Source organism: Poecile atricapillus, chromosome W, assembly GCF_030490865.1.
Source record: "Poecile atricapillus isolate bPoeAtr1 chromosome W, bPoeAtr1.hap1, whole genome shotgun sequence".
Taxonomy (NCBI): domain Eukaryota; kingdom Metazoa; phylum Chordata; class Aves; order Passeriformes; family Paridae; genus Poecile; species Poecile atricapillus.
Genome location: NC_081288.1, coordinates 20,993,077 through 21,018,935, shown reverse-complemented (window position 1 = coordinate 21,018,935; position 25,859 = coordinate 20,993,077). Strand labels below are relative to the sequence as shown.

At 43.7% G+C, this 25,859-nt stretch overlaps 1 protein-coding gene across 1 annotated transcript in view; it reads right to left on the bottom strand.

The window, feature by feature from the left end:
- Positions 1-25,859, bottom strand: part of LOC131591725 (protein O-mannosyl-transferase TMTC1-like) — a 134,561-nt gene that overhangs the window by 5,631 nt on the left and 103,071 nt on the right. Inside the window, exons 12-19 of the mRNA XM_058862711.1 lie at positions 18,718-18,861; positions 12,203-12,311; positions 6,253-6,355; positions 3,171-3,306; positions 2,258-2,402; positions 2,009-2,146; positions 1,509-1,631; positions 159-236 (exon numbers count right to left, since the gene is read on the bottom strand). Coding sequence (XP_058718694.1) covers positions 159-236; positions 1,509-1,631; positions 2,009-2,146; positions 2,258-2,402; positions 3,171-3,306; positions 6,253-6,355; positions 12,203-12,311; positions 18,718-18,861 — 976 coding nt within the window. The remainder of the gene's footprint in view (positions 1-158; positions 237-1,508; positions 1,632-2,008; positions 2,147-2,257; positions 2,403-3,170; positions 3,307-6,252; positions 6,356-12,202; positions 12,312-18,717; positions 18,862-25,859) is intronic.

The following is a 25,859-nucleotide window of genomic DNA, read 5'->3' as shown; positions in this document are numbered from 1 at the left end:
CTGGGGTAAAGAAACTTCCCTCCTTTTTGGATAAAATATGTCAAGGGACTTGCTGTTCACAAACATGCAACTCTTGGCAGTCTGAAACCAATTTAGCTTTCCGTCCTGAGTAGTAGTCTCTGCACCTGGCAGCTTAAGGAAAACCAAAACTGTCATACCTTGATGTGCTCAATGCCTCCCATATTCATCCAGGCCTGTGCTTGGTCTGGGTTGAGCTCCACAGCCTGTTTATAGCTCTACAGAAACATAAAACATTTCTAGGTTAAGAGTCTGACTCTTCAAACAAAACCAGGGCTGGAAGGGAAAGAGAAATGCAGTTTCCTCTCCTGAAGCCATTCAGAATGTAATTCAAATTCCTCTCATATACAAGGCATGAAGTGAATTTCAGTTTCTTTGCAGAAGAGGCATAGAATGTACTGCTTCATGGCTCAGTTATCTCACAGGTTCTCCCTGCCAATGTGTGCTTTTCCTGCACTGTGAGAGGAGCCACATCTGCGACCCTGTCCCTGTCTCCTGCACCACTGGGGTCTCCTGCACATCAAGGTCATTTCCTTAGGCAGTGCCAAACACATTGCCTGCCAACTACAAGCCCTGTGGTTGCTCTTCATCTGCAAGGCTTTAATTTGGAGCTGGCGGCAGACTCTGGTACAGCCACTCACATGGAGGTTTCACAAGGACCTGAGGGCCTTGCTTTCCCTCCACACTGACACTGAGTGTGGGAGAAGAAGCAATTAGTACCTTCTACAGTCTGTCAAACAGCACTATTTTTACATTGTCACAACAGGAAAGGATTTTTAAATCAGGATTAAACATCTCAAGGGATATCGAGAATATTCAGAACAGTCCAAATAATATTTTCTGAATCAGAGAATAATGGAATGGTTTGGACTGGGATACTTCCAGCTCCCTCCTCCTACAGGCAGTGACACCTTCCACTATGTTGCTTCTGTACTACTATTAATAATAGTAAACAATAGTAATAATAATAAATAATAAATAATAAATAATAAATAATAAATAATAAATAATAAATAATAAATAATAAATAATAAATAATAAATAATAGTAGTAAATAGTAAAGCTAACATAATTTCTGAGCTGTCAAGCATCCTGCTTCACAGGATAAGCCAACCTCTCAGTTATTGGCTTCTGAAGTGAGATATAACAACATGGTGAGTTCTCACAGGTCCTCAAGCCTCCAGCTGAGCTATCTGGAGCTGGTCACTGACAGCAAGAGGGGCTGGGGTTGGATGGAGCAAGGGTCAATCCCACCACAATTCTGTACTTAACCTCTCAAAGCAGGGAGCAATATTTCCATACAGGAATGAGGAAAAAAGTTGTAATTAAGTCTGGTAAAGTCAGCAGCCTCATAGCTTTCTCTGTACCAGTGATGGACTCTGAGCTCCTAGGGCCTACAGCCAGGGTGTATTCACCAGGGAGTTTCACACACAATGAGCAAACTGTCTTTTAGCCTGTAAAACCACCTGTAGGTCCTTGACCAGTCATACCTCGAAAGCCTTGTCAAGGAGATTCTGTTCTCTTAGCTGGTTTCCTTTAGTGAAAAAGAGCTCTGATATGACTTTTGGATCCTTTGGTTTTAGCTGAAGCGCTTTTTCTATAGCTTCTAGTGCCTGTGAAAAAGCAAGAGGACATTCCATTCAGTACCTTCTCACTTCTCATGCTCTCCTCACCACTATGGACTGCCAGCACAAGAAGCATCTTCCTCCTTCCCTTGTTTGCCCACATCATTAACACAGGGAAATGAGATTTTTAAACACCTGGGGCTGATGGGCTGTGGGGCTGACAGCAGCAGGAGGTGTAAGTGATAAGAAAACCACACTGCTTAGCCTCAGTCTTAGCATGTAGATAAACTGAAGGTTTTAGTGAAGAAATAATCTAGTGAATGTGTGCTGAGGCATGTGACATGTCCCCAGAGAGACAGAGTGCAAAATTCAACCTGAGCTCCATGTGTGAGCCCTTGGGACAAGGGTATCCCACGCCACGGTACCTTGGCATAGAGCTCCTGCTTGCTGTAGATGGCTGACAGAAGGCGGTAGCACTCCAGACACTCTGCATCCTCATTAAGGATATGGTTCGTCATCTTCTCGGCTTCCTTCGTCCGCCCCATCATGGCCAAAACCTGAGCCTGTAACAGAGCCACGCTGTGAAGTGTTATGATATTAAAAAGCTCAGCCTCTGGGCTGAACCCAGCGGCTGCTGCTGCCCTGTGGTGGCCCTGCCCTGGCCCCACGCTCACCAGCGCCAGTCGGATGTCCTTGTTTGAGGGCTGCAGCGCTGCCGCTTCCCTGTAAACCTGCAGTGCCTCTTCGTATCGCCCCGTGTTGTAATACAGAGCCCCCAGCGGGGACAGGATCTCAGCCTTCCGGGATACCTTCAGTGCCCTGCAGTTTGGGAAAAAGGGATGCTGCAAGGTGCTGTGAGCAGCAAAGTGGAAGGGTGAGGTGGGCTTGTTGCTGGGATGGAGAACCAAAGCTCTGCACCGTCCCAGCCTGGGAAGCACAAATTGCAAGTCCTGGGGAGGGATGAATGTGCCCACTGCAGTGATCCCTCTAGCCACCTGAGAAGGAACAACCTCCCAACTCCCCATGAGCCCACAGCATGGGTGGGGATGGTTGACAGTGATGAAACCTGGGGAATGTGAGCACAAATCTATATGCCAAAAAGAAGGCAAAAATACTCCCAGCCAATCCATCCTGCTGCATACCAGGAGTCAGAGCCTGACTGCTGGAACACTGCTGGGAAGGACAAGAGTTCCTAATAGTGCCAAGGGTTTGGTGCTGAGCTGTGCAGCACCTCTGGCTGTTACTGGTGCAGAAACCACAGACCACCTTCAAGCAGGGTGGGATCTGTGGTAATACAGCCTGCTCCTGTCACCGAGAAACCTCCAACTTCATTATCAGAGCAATCCCCCAGCCAAAAGCAGCAGTGTTCATCCTGGGGGCTTGGGAATAGTCCAGGGAAATCAACACTGCCTGAGCCCATGCTGCCTTTCCAAGCACTTCCCAAAAATAGCCAAATCTAGTTTCAAACAGATGGAGAATGAAGGGAGGAAGCCCTGTGCATGCACTGATAGATATCAGAAGTTCTTTAGCAGAAACAAGCCATACAGGGGCAGGAGGAAACCCTCTCCTCCCACCCCAAATCCTCACCTTTTATACCACACTTCAGCCTCTTTGTTCTGCCCCAGGGAGCGGTGAAGCCTGCCCAGGTTCACCATGGCCACGTGGTGAGCAGGGCTCAGGAGGATGGCCTGCCTGTAGTGGGACATGGCTCTCTCAGGAGACCCTGGAGATGAAAACAGCCATTATTAAACCAGGAAAAAACCCCATGCATCAGAAAAACTCTGTCTCAAACTTAGCACACAGTAATGTTCTGGCTTTCTTTCTTCTATTGCTCTATGCATGGGAACATTTTGAGAGAGAAATCCTGCCTCAGCATTTTTAATCTAAGTGTAGGAGAAATTGCTGTCCAAACTAAGATTTAGGCCCCAATATTCAGAGACGATCCTGAGAAATAGATTTTCTAGGGGTGGATTTTTTGCAAGTTGAGGATACAGTCACAACAAGATGACTCCTGACTGAAAGCACCCCCATTCTTGATCATGCAGCAGTGGGGACACAACCCCTGTGCTAAGGACAGAGCTCACCTCAGAGAAGGGCGGGGGCACATCTGGTGGAGCATCCTTTCACCCTGGCCCACTGGAGAAATGGGCAATGAAGAATAAAGAACAAGCCCCCCAGTATTCCCCACAACACCACCAGAACTGCAAATTGTTTCAGCTCTCTCCAAACAGAGATTATTCCCTCCACCTCTGCTGTGTTGTTCTGAGCTCCAGCTCAGTCTCTTCTGTGTATTGCTCAACAGGACTGGGAGTTGCTGCCAGGGACCAGCTAATTCCCACTCAGGGCAATAAATCCCAGAGCAGGTGTCCAGGTGCCTATTTTGGAGCATGTAGGCACCATTTCTGTGCTGCACAGGAGCCATTGGGTGGCACTGCTCCGCTGTGCGTAAATGTGCAAGGTCCTGCAGCCCATGACACCACTGAGCACCACAAGAAAATACAAGCAAAAAGAGAGGTGCAAGATCACTACCCCAATGCATAAAGTTCTGCTCTTAATATCACATTTTTATTAGCTAAATACAGGTAAAAGTGTAAAGTTCCAGCATTTCAGCAATGAAAATATTGCATTTTTAATCCCAGGGCTCGTTTAATTGGTTTGTGAACTCCAGACCAGATAATCTCCTGATGAAAACCAACACTCAAAGAGCTTTGTCCACCAACAAAGCTTTTCAGTGTTGGCATTTTTTAAACCGATTCACTTCACAATGTATTTAATTCCATTTTGAGCTGGAAAACAGATCTCGAAAACAGCCAGTGCATGTTGGGGCACTGAACATGCTGCTGTGGGAATTTTGTTTTCATAGCTTCCCAGATCTAGTTTGGTTTTTCTCAGACCATCTACAAAACTCAAAAGATACATGGACCCATCTCATCATCTCCTTTGAAGGAGTGAGGAGGAACATCTGTTGAGAGGTTTATAAGTGTTCAAGATTCACCCAAGGCTGAGGATATGTTGTTCAAGGTATGACTTTTTCAAAACATCCAGCAGCAGCCTCTATCTTTCCCCACCACTGAGCAGGCAGATGTTTTTGAAAATTATATCTACAAAACATCCTGGGAAGCAGCTGGGCACGCACCTCAGTCCGTCAGCCAGCCAGCACCTCCTCTGCTCAGCACACAGGGGTAATGTGCATCATTAAGGGAGACACACTGAATGCCTGTGACCACTGCAGAGCTGTCTCAAGTTGTGGTTCCCCAGAGCTGACACTTGCTGGAGGCTTGTTGCACAAAATCCTGCACGTTAATTGGCGTGGTGCTTCACAGCATCTCCCTGTGCCGCCGGCAAAGAGCACAGCCTGTGACAAGCTCACCACCAGCCACTTCCTTCACACCTTGTCATGTCTCTAGGAGGGTTATTGACACATCATGCCCCAAGTATTAAAAGTCAGTGGGTTTTTTCCAGTTGTTTGTCTGTAGGGAAGCGTAGGAGTCAACAAGGAAATTATAGTTTTGACTTTGGCAGAGTCCACAAGTGCAAAAACCAGAAAGTGCTCTGCACTACATTTGAACCACAAATTTTGGCAGGAATAGGACAGTTTATCTGGGTTGGCAAGCAAAGATGAGTACAACATCAGAGGGAAATTACTCAGGAATTTTTATTATTTGCAAGCTTGAATTTTGCCTGCGCCCAAATTCAGAACCTGGATCTCTTTTGCTAATGCCATAATGCCTCTTTTGATTATGAATACTCATTCTGGTTTTGTAATTGTTTCACACTGGTAGTACAGAAGAGTGGTGGCCAAGTGTCAGCTCAGAGGCAGAACAGCCAGTTGCAGACTGACAGGCACCATCATCCGTTCTTCCCAAGCACCACTGGAGCTGGGCACGTGTGGTGGGGAAAGAATGGGTGGCAACCACACACTTCAAGCCTACACTATTTCCTCCCTGAGTCTTGGCTCTGTTCTGGAGGGACCACAATGAAACAGCAGTCAATTTCCACTAGTCATTTGTCAAACTTAGCCTTGCTTATAAAGCTGTCAATAAAAGGTGGCAATTAAAGTGATGTTTCTGTTGTTGTCATGTGAATGCCAGAAAGTGCCAATGAAGTTGGATGGGAACCAGGAGCCCAGAAAAAAAATCATGCCACTACAGAGCTCCTCAAAAACCAATTCACCCCACAGCGTATAAGGTTTTGTTTTCTCAGATGATTGTGGTTTAAAAGCCATGTTCCTTTCTATAGCGGTGGCACTCAAGCCTTACAGTCAAAGAGCTGTAACAAAATAGGGCTGCACGTGCTCCAGAGACCATAATGCTCCATTTGTGTGCCTGTGATTTGATTTGATGTGGCCATGCCTTGCTGGAAAAAAGGCAGTACTGTCAGGGTGCTGCCCAGCTCACACTGAAGAGGGCAACTGCCTGTGTGAAGATGGTGAGAAACACTGAAGGGAAGAGCGAGGCTGAATGCTCCTGCTGCACAGTGCCTGCAGTGATTACGAATTCCAGTGCTTCTGCCCTCTCAGCAGCACAGGGATATTTATTTCCAAGCTACCACAGATGCACATCTATTGCCTTGGAAGCTTTTGACACCCTTTTAGATGTGTACTGCTGAATAAAATAAATCAAAGCAAAGAAGGCAGAAAGGGAAAAATCCCTTGCTCTCTCTCACTTACCGGTATCAACCAGGAAAACACCGTAGTTGTTATGCAGATCAGAGCTCTCTGGACAATTCTCTATGCCAGCCTTATAGACCTCCTCAGCTTCCTTAAGCCGTTCCTTGAAAGAGAAGGAGACTTCTTAGCCATGGCAGAAAGGTTGTCAGCACCATTTGTTGCACACCTGCATTCTGTGACAACTCCCTCGCTGCATGGGAAGCTTGGGGAATCCACACCCACCCCACCTTCCAAGAGGCCAAAATCTTACCCCATGGCATGGATGTGATACAGCTGTCACCTGGCATCCCAGAGCAATTCAGATAGCTTTCCCTCGTGCCTTTGCTACCCGTGAAACACCTGGAAAAGGTGGTGCCTGTGCAATGCCAGTGAGCCCCCAGCTGGGTACACGCCCAGCCAGGAAAAACACAGCAGCAGGGATTGGGTTGCTTCTGTTGAGAAATATCTGTCATCTGGGAGCTGATATGTTCTAATTTATTTGTTTAATGAGCATCTCACTGGCTAACTTCCCCCCCTCTGGAGCTCTGCTGTTCTTTCCTTAAGCAGTGAGGAAAATACAAGGAATGAAAGCTTGCTGTGTGTGATAGCTAGAGAGTGAGTGCAGGGGGATAAAGGAAGCTGGAGAAAGATGGAGGGTGGTAAAAGAGAGGGGAAAACCAGACAAATTCAGATTAAAACCAGGCATTGTCAGTGTGTGAGGTGTAGTTCACTGGGACTGATGGAACATAGCACCATGCTGATTCCCCAGATGCACTGAGCTCTCATTTTGCACAGATTTCAGGGAGGTTTGCTGGTGCTGAACATTTCTAGAGAATATAGATATTTTCTTTGGGAACACCCTGCCTACAGAAAGCATCCTACTGGCTGGGTTCTGTCCAGCCTGAGCTATGGACAGCCTGGTCCTGAAACAACAATCAGGTTTCTCCTTTGGATCAAAGAGAAACTTAGAAAGGTTTCCACTTCCCTCCAGTCAGACCATGCCTGCATGCTCACCAGCATGGGTGCCCTGCTTCCCCCTGCTCTCAGAGCCTGGCTGTCGGGTGTGTTTGTGGAAGGAGGCTGTGAACAGAAGAGACAAGCACAGCGCAGAGGGGTGTCAGGCAAGCCTCCAGCACCAAAGATGCTTTTCTCATTTCTTCCCCTTCCACTGAGCAGCACAGCCCTACAGCAACAAACTCCACAGCCTCCCAATGAAGTTCCCAAGCAAAATCAGCCAGCTGGCTCTTCATTGAGGAGGGCCTGAAGCTCCCACACTCGGGAATCAACCCACACTGAAGTAAGTCCACTCCCAGCTGTGGACTCTCCCCAAAGCCTGCAAATGGCAGAGCCCCCTGGGCTTTCCCTGGATTTAAAATCTGTACCTGACAGCTGCTTAATGTGAGGACTCTTTTCTCACTTCCTATTTCAGAGCTGGAGAGCTGGAATAAATTGCACTGGAAGAGTATGACTTGATCGCAGAATCCCACAGTTTGCCACAGTTAAGTCCCTTCACATTTACATGATAAAGGTCAGCCAGCAAAAAAGATAAGTGTGCAATAAAGCACAGAAACACATTTTTAAAAAGTGCTTAACTTTGGAAATTTTGGATAAATTGATGTGAGTTTGACAACATTATCCTGCAGAGTCAGGAAAAGTGTAGTGATCATCAGAATTGACTAAAATGAAGAGCAATTTTTTGTGCATATTTTCCAAGATTTATGTATTACTTTCTTTTCCTCTGCTTTTAATTCTCAGCCAATGAATGCAGCTTTGTATACACGTATGTCAGCTTATTTTATTTACTGACCATAAACCAAATTTTTAAAGCAAGGAAGGGCTGTGTTAAACTGGATTAGATGGTTCCATGTCAAAACATTCACCAATATTGAGCACTTCTAGCACTTTTATTGTGGTTGCATTGCTTTTTTGGCACCTAACATTCTAACCCTGCATGCCTCAGGCTCATTGCCCAGTCTAACAAAGTGTTTGCATTAAGCACAGTCAGAAAGTGGCAAGGGTGTAACCTGCTATTCCTGCCAGAGCTTTCCCGCCTCGCAGCCTCTCCTCCTCTTAGCAGAAATAGAGTCCTAAGTTCATCAAGGCTTGATTCTTATTAACACTTAATAATGCCACTCCCAGACCTTCATAAAACATTCATCAGCCTCACAAAACTCAGAAGACTGGCATTAAAAATGTATGAGATTTTTATGATATTAAAAAAATTATGCATATGAGAATCTTTCAGTTAACTCCAGGGTTTTAGGTCTGTTTTTCATAAGGCTCAGTTTTTCAGTTTGGTTATGCCTGAATAGGCTCTCCTCTACAGCTAAGTGGGTTAAAAAGTTTATTTTTTTAAGAAACACACACGCAAAATTAGTCAAAGCCAGGGCCTGAAAAGAGCCACCAAGTAGCACAAAATGATGGATGAAACTGAAGCTGGGAAGATGGGAAACTGTGGGGAACCAGTGTTAGAATGTTGTGAACACAGGCAGCAAAAATGTTTGATTTCTGTTACCAGCACCACTGCAGTGATCACAGAAATCAAGGGAAACTGCAATACATTGCAACTGAGTTCCAATTCCAAGCAGAAAGAGCAGCCAGAAGGGCAGGCATTTATAAAAGGAACAAACAAGCCAAACTGTTCCATACAATGCAGCAGTGGTTTTTTCCATGTCAGCTCTGGCTTCAGAATCAGCTATCAAGGAGAGAAAAGGGCAATTACATCAAGTTACAGGTTAATTCCCTGGCATCTGAAACATTCCTCTTAGCAGCACTTTTTACAGGCATAGAAGGGAAGGAACCATAAGGACTATTTCAGATTCATCCCCCTTAATATGGGGGAACATGCTGTGCAGGACTGACCAAGGCAATCCTGTGGCTATTTCACTGTGTCCACACTTCCCTTTTAGCCTTGGAGCAAAGCTGGAGAAGCTGAAGTTGTCATGGGCACGGTCACCTCATGAAAGTTATTTTAACGTGGCACTTCAGCCTCTTTCTATCACATCCCAGCAAGAGGGACCCAGTGGTGCCTCCCCCAAAACTCCACTGTGATGCCATCCTGCAACTGCCTGGCCTCACAGATACCCCTACAGCTGTGACACAGGCTCTGGGACACAAAGAGACAAAAAATACTTCTTGTAACTTTTAACTGTTTTGAACACTATTGCTCAGACTCAGAGGAAACCCCAAAACTGAAAAAATGAGCTTCCCTCATCATCCTTTGGGCTGAAGATGCCAAAACTTCTGCCTGTACCCCTGGAGGGTGTGAATCTGCAGCTCCCAGCCACGGGCAGCAGCAGGTATTGTAGGACAGACCCTGCTGTGGTCACTAGGATGAATGTGGGAGGCAGGAGGTGCACAATCAAGTAGGCACTTGCTGTGACTGAACATGAGAAGGTGTTAAAAGTCTACAGAAAAATCGCTGTTTTCTGCGAAAATTGTACTATCTTTTTTGCCTGCCACTTACTCAAGTCACAAGAGGATGAACAATCCATATGTAAGAGAGATGAATTATTGCTGGACTTACTAATGGCATTTGCTTTGGGTAGAAGGTCTCAGGACTCTATAATGGTTTTATTGCTCTGCTGACCTTGCAATCGATCATTCTAATTAATAATTTCAATTAATATTAAAACCAGGTATTACTGCAGAGGAATCATTTCCTATACTTGCAGCAGACTCTTCATTGATGGGCTTATTCAAAGCAGAGTCCCCATTCAATAGGACTTGTCTTTAAATTCATACACTGTATTTTGAGATCCCTGCAGATAATATTGATAATGTTTGAAATTCTCTTAAAGGGAAAATAAAATAGAACATCTTTCAGTAATTCACGTACATCATAAGTGAATTTTGCAGAGTGCCCACACCCTTAAAGAAGATTAAACAAGACCTCTGCCTATAGTTTTGCTGAACTTCATCCCCTTCCCTTAGAGAGAGAAGATTCCACTAAGCAGAATAATGGAGAACAGCAAAAGATACCATTTTGCTTTGTCTGTATTTATATTCAGCAACCTTTTAAGAAAGCTTCAGCACCCCATGCTGTGGAACAATTACAGCTGAAAACTGAAGGAAAAAAAAAAAAAAATCCGTTTTCAAAAGGTTTGCAGAGGTGTGCTGGAGCTGTGCAGTTGCAGGGAGCCCCAGAGCGGGACCACAGCACAAGGCACAGCATCCCTCTGCTGCTGCAGGTGTGGAGGAAAGGAGAGCTTGGTGGTCCCAGTGCAGCCACTCTCGCCCCATGGCTCCTTCTGAATCAAGGATTTTGTGCCTCAAGTTCTCTTTTCCTCTGTGGGAACAATATTTCACCTCACAGGGACGTTGTAGAAATAAATTATCTAACTACAGAGAGCAGGGAGAGCCTGAGTAATGAGCGTGGGGAACAGGCCTGAGAGGAAATGAGTAATCCTGCCTCCAGAGCACAGCCTGGGCCACGCACAGCAAATAAGGCCTAGAGACACATGAACAATGAGGTTAAATAAAATATTGAACAGCCGCTCATTAAGAGCAACATAAAGCCAGGGAGCTTTCCCACTCCCCTGCTCGTGATCATCGACCACGGTAATGGAGGGCTGAATCCCTGTGGGTGTGTGCAAGGGGCAGAATCTGGGCTGCAGAGGCCACCTGGTCTCTGACAATCCCCAGCTTTGGAATGATTTATTATGCAATCTCCAGGTTGTCTGCGTAGGCGTGTGTGTGAGGGGAAGCGCTGGCCTCTCCTGCTGTCACAACATTCAAGGTGCAATGGATTAAGACTTCGCCACAGACGCAGGGAGCTGCAGAGAGGGGATTTACTCACAACTTCAGCAGCAATTTAACTCAGAGCCACGCCATGTGGGTGTAATTACCCTCTGTGTATGAGCTGCCTCCCATCCTGGAAAAGCCATCTGTGAGCAGCCCAGGAGCTCTGCACAGACAGCGTGGACCCACACCTGCCACCATGTGTGACCCACACCTGCCACCATGTGTCAGTGACCCACACCTGCCACCATGTGTCAGTGACCCACACCAGCCACCATGTGTGACCAACACCTGCCACCATGTGTGACCCACACCTGCCACCATGTGTCAGTGACCCACACCTGCCACCATGTGTGACCCACACCTGCCACCATGTGTGAGTGACCCACACCTGCCACCATGTGTGACCCACACCTGCCACCATGTGTCAGTGACCCACACCTGCCACCATGTGTGTGACCCACACCTGCCACCATGTGTGACCGACACCTGCCACCATGTGTGAGTGACCCACACCTGCCACCATGTGTGACCCACACCTGCCACCATGTGTGACCAACACCTGCCACCATGTGTGAGTGACCCACACCTGCCACCATGTGTGACCCACACCTGCCACCATGTGTGACCCACACCTGCCACCATGTGTGAGTGACCCACACCTGCCACCATGTGTGACCCACACCTGCCACCATGTGTGAGTGACCCACACCTGCCACCATGTGTGAGTGACCCACACCTGCCACCATGTGTCAGTGACCCACACCTGCCACCATGTGTGACCCACACCTGCCACCATGTGTCAGTGACCCACACCTGCCACCATGTGTGACCCACACCTGCCACCATGCGTGACCCACACCTGCCACCATGCGTGACCCACACCTGCCACCATGTGTGACCCACACCTGCCACCATGCGTGACCCACACCTGCCACCATGTGTGAGTGACCCACACCTGCCACCATGTGTGAGTGAGGCAAGGCTGGGAGGTGCAGGGCTGCTGTGGCAGCAGGGCATGCAGATAGAGGCAGAGGACCTGAGCTATCCTCGTTACCTGTTCAGGCAGAGGACCTGAGCTATCCCTGTCACCTGCTCAGGCAGAGGACCCCAGCTATCCCCATTACCTGCTCAGGCAGAGGACCCCAGCTATCCCCATTACCTGCTCAGGCAGAGGACCCCAGCTATCCCCATTACCTGCTCAGGCAGAGGACCCCAGCTATCCCATTACCTGTTCAGCCAACAGTGAGGCCAGGCTTGAATAAGCATCTGCAAACTCTGGGCCATACTTAATGGAGTCCCGCAGCAAGATTACAGCTTCCTCCTTCTTCCCTTGGGACCTGCAGGAAGGAGGGGAGAAAAAAGCAGAAAGAAATATTCCTGTAAGTACATGTTTAGGTTATCTCACTGATTAACTGCTTCAAAGAGACGTGGAAGTGCCCAGCTTGCCCTTTTCAACAAAGACTAAATGATTCATTCCTGCCTCCTCTCCACGATGTGAGTAGCCAGCGTTTCCTCAGCCCATTGCTGTCTCCAGAAGCTGGGAGGATAGAGGCTTTAATGAATCGATACAATTAAGTACCTGAAGGGAGGGTGGCAAGAGGATGGAGGCACTGTGATCTGGGAACAGGATATTCCCTCTCACTTCAGTAGGCTGGAGACACTGCAACACTTCCTTTACTAAAACCTTGAAGAGTCTCTGCATGTTCCTAGAGAAGTGCTCTTACAGATCCACTTGCAGCTCCATTATTTTGAAATTAAAATATCTGCAAGTTAAATCTGCCTGGTATTTCTAAATAATTCCTTTGCAAGTCGATCATTAGGCTAGAGGAGTTCTGTCCTTCAGATCCTAGGGATTATGAACAGAGATAGCTGAGAGGTGGCTGTGCTGATGAGCTAGTTTTTTTCCCAGCATTGCTCTGCACTTATTGCTATGAAAATGGAGAAGAAGGTTTCCTTAACAAAAAACTTGGGATGTTTATTTATTTGAGCTACAATTTCTCCAGTATTGCTCTGTATTTCTCTCCTTTGAAAAATGAGAAGGTTTCCTGTACAAACATCTAAGGATGTTTAGCTGGGCTGAAACAACATTTTCCTTGTGCTGGGTGTACAAAGAATACGAATAGCGGGGCTTAGAAAAAGAAACAAAGGGCTCTGGGGAAACAGAAAATATGTGAACACCTTGCTGCTTTGGCCTTAGATTTCATCTGAGTGGCATGGTCAAGTAACCAGATCTTGTTTATAAGGTGCAAATTTCAGCTGATAATATATGTGGCTTTGCAGATTTTTTTCCCTTTCTAGTTGTGTAACTGGAAGAGTATTTTGCCTGTGCATTAAGCTAAGTAAAACCAGTTGTGCTGGTCTTTTTCTTCTTCCAGTGGTGTTCCAGATAAATTACATGAATGAAGCAAAAACAAATAAAGAACCACTTTTCTCCTACACTAATTAAAGTCTAGCTAGCTTGTCAATTTATAAAACTTTGGGATCCCTTGGCTGGAGTTTCATGACACATTTTTATAAATCAAAACCAGATGACTGCTTAATAAAGGTATTGATGTTTGGCAGAAAATGTAGGAAATGCCCGCTACAGAAATAAAAGGATTAAGTGATCCACTCAGCAGCAGTAAAAGTTCCCTTTAACCACAAGCATTCACTCTGAATGTGGGGCAGCCCTCTTAATTACTCTTTTATTCCAAAATGGCCTCTTTTTTTTCTCTATTTCATCCAAGAACAATGTTTGTCTCCTGAAAGTGGGGGTAAAGAGGGAAAGATTATGGCATCTTTTTATGTGACAGACCGAATTACATTAAATAAAGCAGATCCAGTAGTTTCTCAGAGGACTTAGGCCTGCAAGATACCAAGTGTTCTGGCCAAGCACTTAAACGTGTACTTAACTTTTATGTATGCAAGTTGAAAATTAATTACTGGTTGAAGTGCTTTCCTGGCTCAAGGCCAACACTTTGCAGGATCAAGGCCATCTCTTATATAAATCTCCTGCAATTTGGGAGAGCACAAAGCATTGAAAGAACAGTCCAATACACTAATTTGCCATAAACTGGAGATCTGGAGCAGGAATAGTTGGGTAATGTACATCTTCACTGTGATAGAGAGAAGAACAAATTCAACTGACAGGAGCAATCTGTGACCACTTATTCCAATTTTTACCCAAATTACTCTGTTTTATAATGCCCTCTCTTGACTCTCTCTCCCACACAAGCTCACAGCCTTGCCTCTACAATCAGCATGCTCAAGCTGAAAACCAAGAGCATCTCCTCCGTATTTTTTGCAATTGCCCTGCAGTTGGAGAAGCACCAGGTAAAACCACCCTGCTAAAGTCTGGCAATGCATAGGGCTGTTAGCACTGGAGCAAATTTCACATGCAACAGAGAGCAACCTAGGAATTAGTGCTCTAAAGGACTTGGTAACTTTCATATTTCGTTTTGTGAAGTTATTTAGACTGTATTAAAGCCAGAAACACAGAACTCAACAAAGGCTCTACAACTGTTCTGAACAAATTTGCAGAAAACAAAACAAAATATTTCTGAACAAAATATGCAGAAAAGCCAGAGCCAAACTCTTCTAAAGGTGCACAAAGACAGGACAAGAGGCAACAGATGCCAGAGTAGGAACATGGGACATCCTGATTAGATATAAGGAAATATATTTTTTCGCCACAAGGATGGTAAAACACTGGAACAGGTCACATAGAGAGATTCTGGCATCTCTGTCCTAGCAGGGATCCAAGATTCAGCTGGACACAGCCCTGAACAATCTGATCCAATCAGACTTGCTCTGAGCAGCTAGCTTGATCTCCAAATTATCTCTAGAGACCCTAAGTTATTATTATAACCTAAGTTATTTTTTCAGTCTACTGCAAAAATTAGACTGGCAGAGTTAGTGAGGGTTTTTAACCACAGTCTCCAATGTGTATGTGATACTGAGGGATAACTGCACCACTTCATGAGACACAGAGTATCCTGCAGAGACCATTCAGAAAGCCAGATGCGGTATCATTGAACATCACCACTCAGTTTGCTTCTGAATGAAAGAAGGAAGGTTTCACTACCTAAAAGGTCTTAAATCTCAATACATGTAATTCCTTTCTGATGTTTTTCAGCATCTCCAGACAGTTTCACAAGCCTGTGTCAGCACACTCACATCCAGAAGCCTGTATCAGAGAGGACAGACTGTCCTTCCTCTTCTGAATACATGGGTGTGCTCAACTGGGACTAAATCACAACAATAAATGCTCAAGACTCATTGTATGCTACTCTACATCCGGAAGAAAATCAGTCTTTTGAGTAAACTCAAGATTCAGTGGAGATTGTTTTTAGGCATTTCATTTTCCCCTCAAAAATGAAGCTGTAACACTCTCAAAGCATGTGAGAGTTCTGAGACTTTTCTTCATGAGGAACAGTGTACTGGATATTGCAGTGCAAAAGGTGTGCATTCATACAGTACCACAAATAAGAAGTTCTTATCCATCTCTTCCTGCAACCTGAGATTGATGTTTATTTCAAATGTTCATGTTCATACATTATTTCTTGTCTCTTTACAGAAATATCCACAGCCTATAAATTCATGAGGTATTCTGAACGATATTTATCTGCATCTCAACAAACCTGAATTTATACAGAGGAGTCAAATACTCAAAACACAAGAAAGCAGCATCAGGCTGCTCTGTGTCACTGATCACAGACCATGAAAGCAGAGAGATTTCTTACTTTTAGGTAGGCCATCTTTTGGGTCTATTTTAAGTAAGAAATCTGTCAGCATTGTTTAATTATCTGCTCTCCAATATTTATATTAGGCAGAAAAATTATGACATACAACTTTATTTTAGAATATGTAAACAAAACCAGAGGCTTATTCAGCCATTACCCTGCAATACTTCCTGAGAACATTCATCTTCCGGCACATAGCTGTCTTCTTTATGTGCAAACAGAAAATGGAAACATCATTTTTCATCTACTACTTCCACAGAAAACAACTTTAAAATTCCACCCTGTGTCCTCAAAACAGTTTTTATTCAAGTTTAAATCACAAGCAATGGAGGCTTAAATAGCTTATTTGCATGGAATAATGAAAGGCAGATTCCCACATGGGAAGTACAAACCCATCCTTCCAAAATCCCGGACTTCCCTTCTCTCAGTACTCCGGAGGAGATGAAATCTAGTATTTGCCATCAGATTTGCACAAACTGTGAGCAGGGATGGGCACAAGGAACTCAGCAGAGTTCAACTGGGAATTCCCCATGCCAGACAATTTCATTCCACAGCCCAGTACAGGCAGTGCTGTTACTGGACATGCCTTAAGTGTTGCAGATCTGTCTCTTCCTGATCTGCCCCATGCTCTGAAGCCTTTGTAAAGAGGACAGAAGATGCTTTTATTGCTTGACCATTTATCTTCTCTCTGACATATATTTAAAAATCAAAAAACACTTCATAATGTCTCCTAACACAGCCAGAAAGTAATATCTGTCTGTAATATTCTGCAGATTTCCATTTTATTCCATTTATTATCCATACTATGCTAGCATTTAGTGTCTTCAGAACACTGGCGGCCATATATATATACACATTTATATATATACATGAAAGGATAATTGTAGACAGGTAGAAAATATAAATAAAGACATTGTTGTAGGAAGGAGAAATGTGAAATCTCTGCCTTGTACCTCTCTGGTCATCTCACAAGTGACCTCATGCTCCAGCATGGCTGATGGTCTTTGCTAAACTGCTGGATCATCTAGGAAAGGTGCTGGCCAAAGGGTTTGGGATCCCATTTTAGGGGAGACATTCATATAGGACCTGTATATATGTAAAGCATCTGCTTTACATATGTGCTAATCCCTGTACTGTGAACTCCACCTGGTTTTTAGCAGGGTTTGTAAAGCTGAACAGGGAGACGAGGGTACTCAGCTTCCAATACAATTAATGCCACCGCTGTGTCCAGATGCACTACATTGTTTTGGAAGCCTAAATGAAGTTTAGGAAATGGGAGCAAATGAGTGTGGGAAAAGGGCAGGAGGATCCTGAGTGCTTTCTCTTGACAAGTTTAGCACAGGCAGCACACACATTTAACATACCACAAAATGTGGCACCACAGAAGGATGCGGAGCACATACAATCCAACAGGACACACAATATCTGAAGTATCACAATGTGAAAAGCATGACATATTGCACAGAAAACAAACAGAAGTTCTAAGAAATTTTCCCCACATGTCTCCTTTGTGCTTTTGCCCATGCAACAAATCCAGTTTTTATCCATCTGCTGGATCATAATAGCCCTTTGACAGGCCAGATTTAAGCCTAATTGACATGGAACATCCTGGTGCTTCTTCTGGCTTATATCCTTTTGTATTAATATTTTATATTAAAAAAAAAAAAAAAGAAAATGTAACAGAGAATAATAATTAAGGCATACATGATGGATTTAAAAGACAATATGTATTTTTAAACACCATTGCCATCTAAAATTAATTTCAATCAACCAAATTTGATGCATAATACAAAGACCTTTATTTTCTCTTGTAATAAGACTGTGCCGTTTTCCCTCCTTGTGAGTATTTTCAGTAAAGCACTTATCTACTTTCCATTTAAGATTACTAATTTTCAATATTCTAACCTCAAACCACCAGGTTTACTTGTAATAGTATTCTGATAATTTCTCTGGTTCTGGACAGACCAGGTAGAACGTCAGCAGCCCACTTAACATCCTTTATACAAATCCATACTCAGAGTTACATTTCAGGACCAGAAAAACCAAGTTTTAATGGCACAAGTTTTAAAGTGCCACTTTAAAATGAGTCCCACGCTAAGTATGTCATGGTTTAACCAGCACAAAGCCCAGTCTGCTCTAAAAGATTTACCAAGACTTATTATCAGCAAAATAAGGGCAGTTCATATCAACAAAAATGTACTTTTACTGCTGTAGTTTATGCAGTTCTGTCAGCAAATACCCCACAATATCCACACAAAAACAAGGACCTTTTTGCTTGTGCTAAACAGAGATATTTTACTTTTTTTAATTGAACCTTTTGCAGATCTTATCATACTGGCTTCTTGTACAGATCTATGTTTAGTCTTTAGATGTGGTTAGTTAAATTAATTTGCATGATTATGATTGTCTGCTATTCTCCTTGCTAAAGGCTAACACTCTAAATAACAATGAGTGAAATAATGAGCTCATCAACTTGTTTTTAACCATCCAGGAATGTAAACCGGCCTTCCCCTCAAATCCAGACCTACCTGCTCTGCAAGGGAATGAACCTTCTGCTGCTCTGAGCATCTCAGCATAAGGTGCTTATGCCTAAACTATACAACTTCCCATACAGCTAATGAGGAGAAGTGGGAACTTGAAGAGAGGGATTTTTTGGATTGTGTTATTTATTCGCTCGGCATCTGATGCCTACCTTTGAAAAATACAGCTTCCTCTTCTGGAAATGTTTACACATCTCCACCAGGATGGGGATCTCAGGTGACTAGCTGGGTTTAGGCAACTCACTTCTGACGCCTGTTTCAGAACAAATTAATTTCCTACAGCTGAAACACACTTTTGAACAGCACCTGGAGTGATGTGGCAGGCAGCACAGGGATAGCCAAAGTAAGCCTCACCTTTGTGCCATCACTTTCGGATGGCACTAAGAAATGACACCATCACCAGCTGGTGAAAAAAACCTGCTTGGGTGATGTGTTCAAGGGCAATGTGAATTTTCTTTGGGCCAGACCTGCATTCAACTTACTTGAGCAGGTTGCCGAGGTTGAAGAGAGCTCGATTGTGCTGAGGGTTGAGCTGAAGGGCCCGTCTGTAGTAATCCTTAGCCTCCACCACGTCTTTGGTCAATGTCCCCAAGTTGTTGAGAGCACTTGCATGACGAGGGTACAGCCTGGGAAAAATGAAATACCAAGTTACAGATGCTCATTAACTGACAAATAGAGCTGATGTCACTGACTCTGCCACCAATGCTGTTTGGCACTCAATAAAGAGAAGAATGTCAAAAAAACGTGTTTTCCCTTAATTTGCTGCAGGTCAGATGGGATCCTGAGGCCCGTTTTCAACTCCTAGAGATTGCAAATCAGATCTTCTCCTATGGTTTGTATCTATCTCCAGGGCAAAATGGAATGCTGAACAGCTTTGACAACCTATCTTACCCTTACAAGCAAAAGGCATAGTGACAAAAGCAGCCTGAATGTTTTTATTCAAAACACTTTCTGCAACAAGCAAGAGTTGCCTTGTCAAAAAATGTTTCCAATGTAAATACGTTTTGATATACACAGAACACAACACAACATCATTTAAAAATATTTGTTGGGTTTTTGAATTTTTTCTTTTCTTTTTTTCATAATAAAACTGATAATAAAGTGCAAAAGAAAACCTGGAATCAGCTGTTGACCAATGTTTTCAGGACTAAGCAAAATGATAAAAGAATCTGGAACCAGACTGCTTAACAACATGAATTCTCGAAGCTTCTTGTAGCATTTGGTTCTGTACAGCTCTCCTTTTATCTGACCTGTTGATCTTCACATCTGCCTGTTTCAGTTCGAAGATTACATTATTGGGCCCAATGCATCTCTGTTAAAATTCTCCCCAAATTAAGCAGTAGGTCATGGTCCATTCAGCAGTTTAAATTCTCCAAGTTTTGCTCCTACATTAATATTTTAATTTGTAGTTTTACTTTCACCAGAAAACTCCAGAGGTGGAAGTGATCCAGGGCTCAATGTAAGTATCCAGGACCCCCTGTGTGATTGGTAGGTGAAAACTGAGGGTCATTATGATAAGGAAATAAATTTTTGACAGACATCCACAGAGGTCCCTGGAGATCAGCTGTGTGAGAAGGTCTGAGGCTCTGAGGACAAGTCATCTGACAGTTCTTTGCCTTAGGTCCCTGATCATGGGAAAGGGATGTGGATAATGACATTAAAAGTAGTTGGCTATGAAAGCACAGGGTTCAGCATGAGAAGGGGCATTTAAAGATAGAAGGGATTAGGACTCTATAGTATAGCCTGACTAAAGTTTGCAATTGTTTTTAATCCAAGACTTTCCATGGTGGGTTTTTTTGGTATTTTTTTGCCTGGAGTTTTTCACTATGTCAGTTCAGCCCTAGGATTTTCTGTGCTTAAGAACCATGAATAATTTAGCATTTTATACACTGCTGCAACATTTTTATCAGTCACATTTTCACTCCACAGCTCATAAATGATTTTGGCAAGGTCTTATTTGGGAGTGAAGCTGGAAACATTCAAGGGAACTCTGGGAGAAATGGGCATGCACCACTAACAAAACCAGGATGTTTCCTACCATTAAGTAAGAGAAAAGCCCGAAGCCCTTTTTTTTACCAAGCAAACAAAGACTGCAAAGCCACACAGTTGAGGAGAAATTGTTCAGGGATGCAGCCATGTGCTTTTTGAGAACTGGTCTGTTATAATAACAAAAGATAAATGTAGTGACCATCACTCATAGCAAATAATGACTACAGAGTGCCAGCATCCTTCCCACACAGGTGAGCATCCTGTCTCTCAGAGGTCACTACTGAGTGACCACCACAGGTGCACTGCCCAGTGTCCACACTTACCCCACCACCTGCATTCAATGCTCAAGCAACTAGTGAAGAGACCCCTAATTGAACTTGTCACAGAGCTGTAAAGAGTAGATCTGTGGTGAGAACTGCAGTTAACATAGAAATAAGCATCACTTTCCATTGCTGAAGTTCCCCAGATGCACTTTGGGGTGTGAGAGGCTTCCTGCGCTTGGAAAAGCACCAGCAAAAGAAAAGATGAGGGTGTAGTGTGGAGTCTTGACCTTAGTCCTCAAATCCATTTGTCATCTAGTCTAAGTCTCCCCAGGTGAAGCAGGCTGGGAGAAATGCTCTCCAGAGCAACAGCAGAGGATGAATGCAAAGGGCCAAGCTTGCCTGCTCTTCAGCACTTGGGATGCAGCTCTGTGTGATACCACGACCAGAATATCGAGAGAAGAACATCTTAGGGCAAATGACCACAGTCTTGTTTCCCATTTCCTCCAAGGGATTTTGACATTGTTTTGGACCAAGAAAAAGGTCTGGAAGTTATATTTTTGAGCCTTTTTACCAGATGGCTATGATAAAAGTGTGCACTACTTCTGTCAGTACTCACACATAAAATAGCTCTAATATTTGACATGAAGTCACTTGAGTTATGAGTGGGCAAAAGGATTTCAGACAATTCTTGGAAAAGTCAGAAACAGATTACCATTTTACAGCCTTAAACCTGATGGTTTTTCTCTCAAACTTTCAGAAATTAATTCTGTTCTTGGCCTTTAGTGCTCCTGTGGCATTTTAGGCCCAGAAGATTTGCTTGCACCAATTTGGAGTGGAATAAAAACTCAAGATTAAAAAAGGGAACTGATTTCACCTTTAAATTGCACAGTTCTGACTGGCAGCTCCATAAAAACAATTCTGAGCTCAGTACTAAAACCTCTCAACAGCAAATCACAGGATGCAAACATGTCTCCCATGTATCCTGGGCTCTATTTCTTGTGTTTAAATTTATTCATTACACCTCATTGCCCTTTCCAAGAAATGTAAGTGAAAACCCAGAACTTCAGCAAGCACAAATTGTCGACTGAAACCTGCTTAGCATCTGGCCCAAAGAACTTAAAACATCTGCAATTGTACATGTCTGAACAAAAGTTACGAGAAATTCTGACCACAGCAAGATAAGGTAGTGGTGTTGGGCTTTGCCACCAGGGTTTAGCTCTTCTATTTCTCTCCAAATATTTTATTTGGATTATTACTTTGTTATGGTGGTAGAACAAGCTGCCACTCAACTGAGTTCAGCAGAGCAATCAAGCCTAAGAGAGCATTGCCTCTGGTAAAGTAACCAGAGCCAGAGTCTGAGCTGGCCAGTCATGGCCATCCATGCTGTTATAGAATGACTGAATCATAGAATGCTTTGGGATGTAAAGAACCTTAAAGACCATCTGTTCCAATGACCATCCACTATGGGCAGGGACACCTTCTACTAGAGCAGGTTATTCAAAGCCCCATCCAACCTGGCCTTGGACACTTCCAGGAATGGGGCATCCACAGCTTCTATGAACAATGTGTGCCAGTGCCTCAACATTCTCACTGTAAAGAGTTTCTTCCTAACATCCCATCTAAACTTGCCCTCTTTCAGTTTATGTTGCTTTCACACCACTCTCAAATCGTTCCCAGGAGTGGTCCAGGCCTGAGCCTAGATCAGGGTTTGCTCCCAAAAGCCAACATGGCCTTGGCCACTGCCTCTCAGAGGATACAAACATTTACTGAATACTTCCAGGTCAATTCATGCCAGCTGGCCTCAGGGCTACAGAATGTGGACCAAATATTTTTATTTTTTATGTATTAATATGGATGTTGAATACAGGACCAGCAGCCGTATTTAAACTACCCTCTGTTCAGGCACACCCACTGCTGTTAATACCAGTTCCCTGGGAATAAAAACACAGAAGAACAGTCTTGTGGCAGGATTTACACAGGGGCATAAAGCTTGACCCCCAGTTACCAAATGAAGCAACATTTACTCAAGAACTTTCAAATGGTTCTGCAAGACTTGTTTGCTTTCACTGTAGTTGATTTGTTGTTGTGGAAGAGGGAGACGTGTACTTCTCCTATTTTGAAGTTATCAGGAGATTTGTGTTGTTTAGCAATACTCCTGGAAGTGGTCTCAATGAATCCTGATATTCAGCTTTATCTTATTTTGATTTTAAGTTCTCTAATGCAAACATTTCCTCTTCCCCATTCTTCATTCATATGTAGAATGCATTTATTTCTTAGAAGGGTTAGAAACACATTACCAAGACAAGGAGGTCTCCAATTAACCTGGAGTCTCTTCATGCCACAAGAATGCTCAGAATTATTTTATAAACTATCACTCTGAAGAAACTGAGATGCAAATGATCAATTTTTAGAACATATCTAGCTTGTTTTGCAACTTCTCTTAAGAAACAATGCTTTCTATCTGGACATATATAGAGCTGTATTTTCCTTGACACCAGCACTGATAATGGTAACAGTCTGCAGGCAGTATCCTTCTTGCTATGCATCTGATTAGGTAGAAATTCCTCTAGGCTTCACCTAATCAAATGCAAGTGCTGCATTATTTATGAAAGAAAGCTGAATTTCATTAAACTTATTCTACAAGTAGCAGTTCATATGAGAAATCCATTTATCCTTTCCTTTAGAAATCAGAATAATTTTCTTTAAAAATCTACATTCAAGGATAATTATAATAGAAGTCTTGAGATAGCAAAATTATGGGAAAGCAACCAATAAAAGCATATTTTAAAGTGGATGGATATTTCATTTCTAAAGGGAAGAAGTGGGATGTTTCCTTGTTGTAGGATGAATAATTCAAATGATTCCTCCAATGCTGTATCTGCAATTGTCAGAATAAATTTCAGCAGCCTACCCTTTACTATTACAGGTGTAGACTGCACAGGAACTCCTGTTAGTAATTATCCCCACTTCTTTTAGGTTAGCAAAATTCCCTCTAATACCACTGAACGAAAGCCCTACTGACTTACACAGTCAAGAGATTTCCAGTTTCCCAAGATGATACCAGGTATAAAACATATACAGTCATCAAAACACTGATGACCATTTACTCTGCTTTTTCATTTAATGCTGCTATTATCTGAAACATGAGGCTTTAAAAAAAAAATAATAAAAATTGAAGGGCTTTGTTTGGCTCCATATCTGAATTATAAGGCAATTACAGAAAGAAGAAAAAGGGAGGAAATTTGTTGTCATGACTGCAACATATGATCCACCAAGAATTTTAATTCTTTTAATTCAGATCGAGAGAGACCACTTAAACAACTGGCAATCCCTGCTCACAGTCCTGCCTTTGAACAGCTCCTGGTCTGGTGCCAGGGGTATTTAGGGGGAGGAAGGCATTAGTGTGACACCTACCCACTTGCCCTTAAGAGCATTATGTGGTTTTTGCACAGGCATTGCTGTGTGGATAGCAAGCAGCAGGGGATGGGGCCAGACTAACATGCAATTAGCCTGGAAAACTACCATGGACAGCATGGAAAAGGCTGTAATGTCATTTTTCAGGGGTCTGGGCAGCCCCCCACAACCATTGCACAATAAAAGAGGTTATTGAAAGCAGCCCAGAGACATGTCCTGAGACACCACATGAGGGTGATTCTTCCTGATGCCCCAGCCCTTCACCACTCTCCAAGGGTTGACAATAAGCCTGTTGAAAGCACATTCCCAATGACTTACAACCTAAGTTCTTGTAACCACTATAAAACTTGTAAGCAACACTGGTCATCATTAACCCAACAGCTATGCCATGGCAGCAGCAGCAGAAAGTAAAAAATTGCCTGCATCATCTTGTATAATATTCTGAGGTGGTCCAGGCATATTAATTTCTTCTGTAAGTTAAAATAGTAAGTGAAAAATGATAAAAAAAATTAATTTTTCAGTTGGAGAAATCTCGTGTGCCTGTTTTTTGTTAACACACCTTTTGATTAAATAACGCATTTAAACTTAGCACTCACAGAGACCATGCCACCATTGAGGCAGCTGTGATAAATCACCCCCTTCCTTGCACTGCCCTGACAAAACAGGCTGTGTTACCTCTCTGTGGCAAGAGGAGAGGAGAGCCTGAAGAGCCAGACCTCTCATCACTCCTCCTCCATGCAAGAGGACACTTCCCACTCCTGGCTCTCCTGGTGCCTGTCCAACCCTACTGCAAACCTCAGCATCCACGGGGCTCCCTGCAGCCACATTAAGCACACGGACTCAGGCCTTAATTACCCAGGCCCAATTACTTGCTGGCAGCATGGCAACTTGCTCTTAAGGCACGTTTTGCCCATTCCAATATATACTGTAATTATTGGCATTGTTTTGCCAACGAAAGTAGGAACGTTATATGAATAACATTTCCATCTGTGCCAAGTTTTAATACTGCCCATTTTATATTTACTCCAGTATACTATTTCAAGCCAATTTTCCAATTTTAATATTACATCACACTCATTTTCATGTATTTATGTAAGTTCTCAATAAAGCTCTATGTCGGGTGGAATTAAAACATGATTTGATGTAATTCTGAGACCAGTCATCCTTCTGGGAACAATTCTGCACTGGCAACAACTCAGGTCATGGCCTCATGATGGCATGGCACCTTGTTTCAAGAGCTGCTCTACATGATGTGGAGATGTGGGTGGCAGATCCTGTGTCTTCCTCAAAAAGGTTTTCAATTTGCAACATTTGAATTCATTTCAAGGAAGGAGAGCTGATCCTGCAATATCTAGCAGCAGCTGGTTTTCTCTTGAAGAGTTCTAGTAGTTGCGTCTCCTCAAAGGTAACACCCTTCAGCTTGGCAGAAAGCTTGTGGCAGGCTGATATTTTCTGTATTTAAAAAAACACCTGGAAATCCTGTTGAAAGTCAGGCAAGTGGGAGATCTAATGCTTTTAGGTTCCTTTGAAAGCCCCAGGCATAATCTTCTTCAGTGAAAGCGTGACAAAGCAGCGAGACTCCTGGCTGTACACAGCATAGCCCAGAGATGGGTATTACATCACGCCCATTTCCACACACTCAGCTGTGGACACAACGCCAGGAATAAGAAAGGGAGTGATCCCATCCCAGTCTGGTGCTGGGAGCTCAAAGAGCATCCCTGAGCAGTGCTGTGGATCCTCATGGCTGTTGCATGGGCCAGCTCAGCTCCTGAGGAAGGTCCTTCTCAGGAAGTCAGTGTGGGGTCACACCTGATCAGCAGGGTCTGCAGCAGGATCTTGATCTAACCTGGGATCTCCAGAGGCCGACTTGATGAAAATAGCAAGTGCTGAATCACAGCCAGGGATCAGTGGAAGGAAGTGAGGTCCTGGATTTACGGCTTCTCCCCCTGCCCACCAGC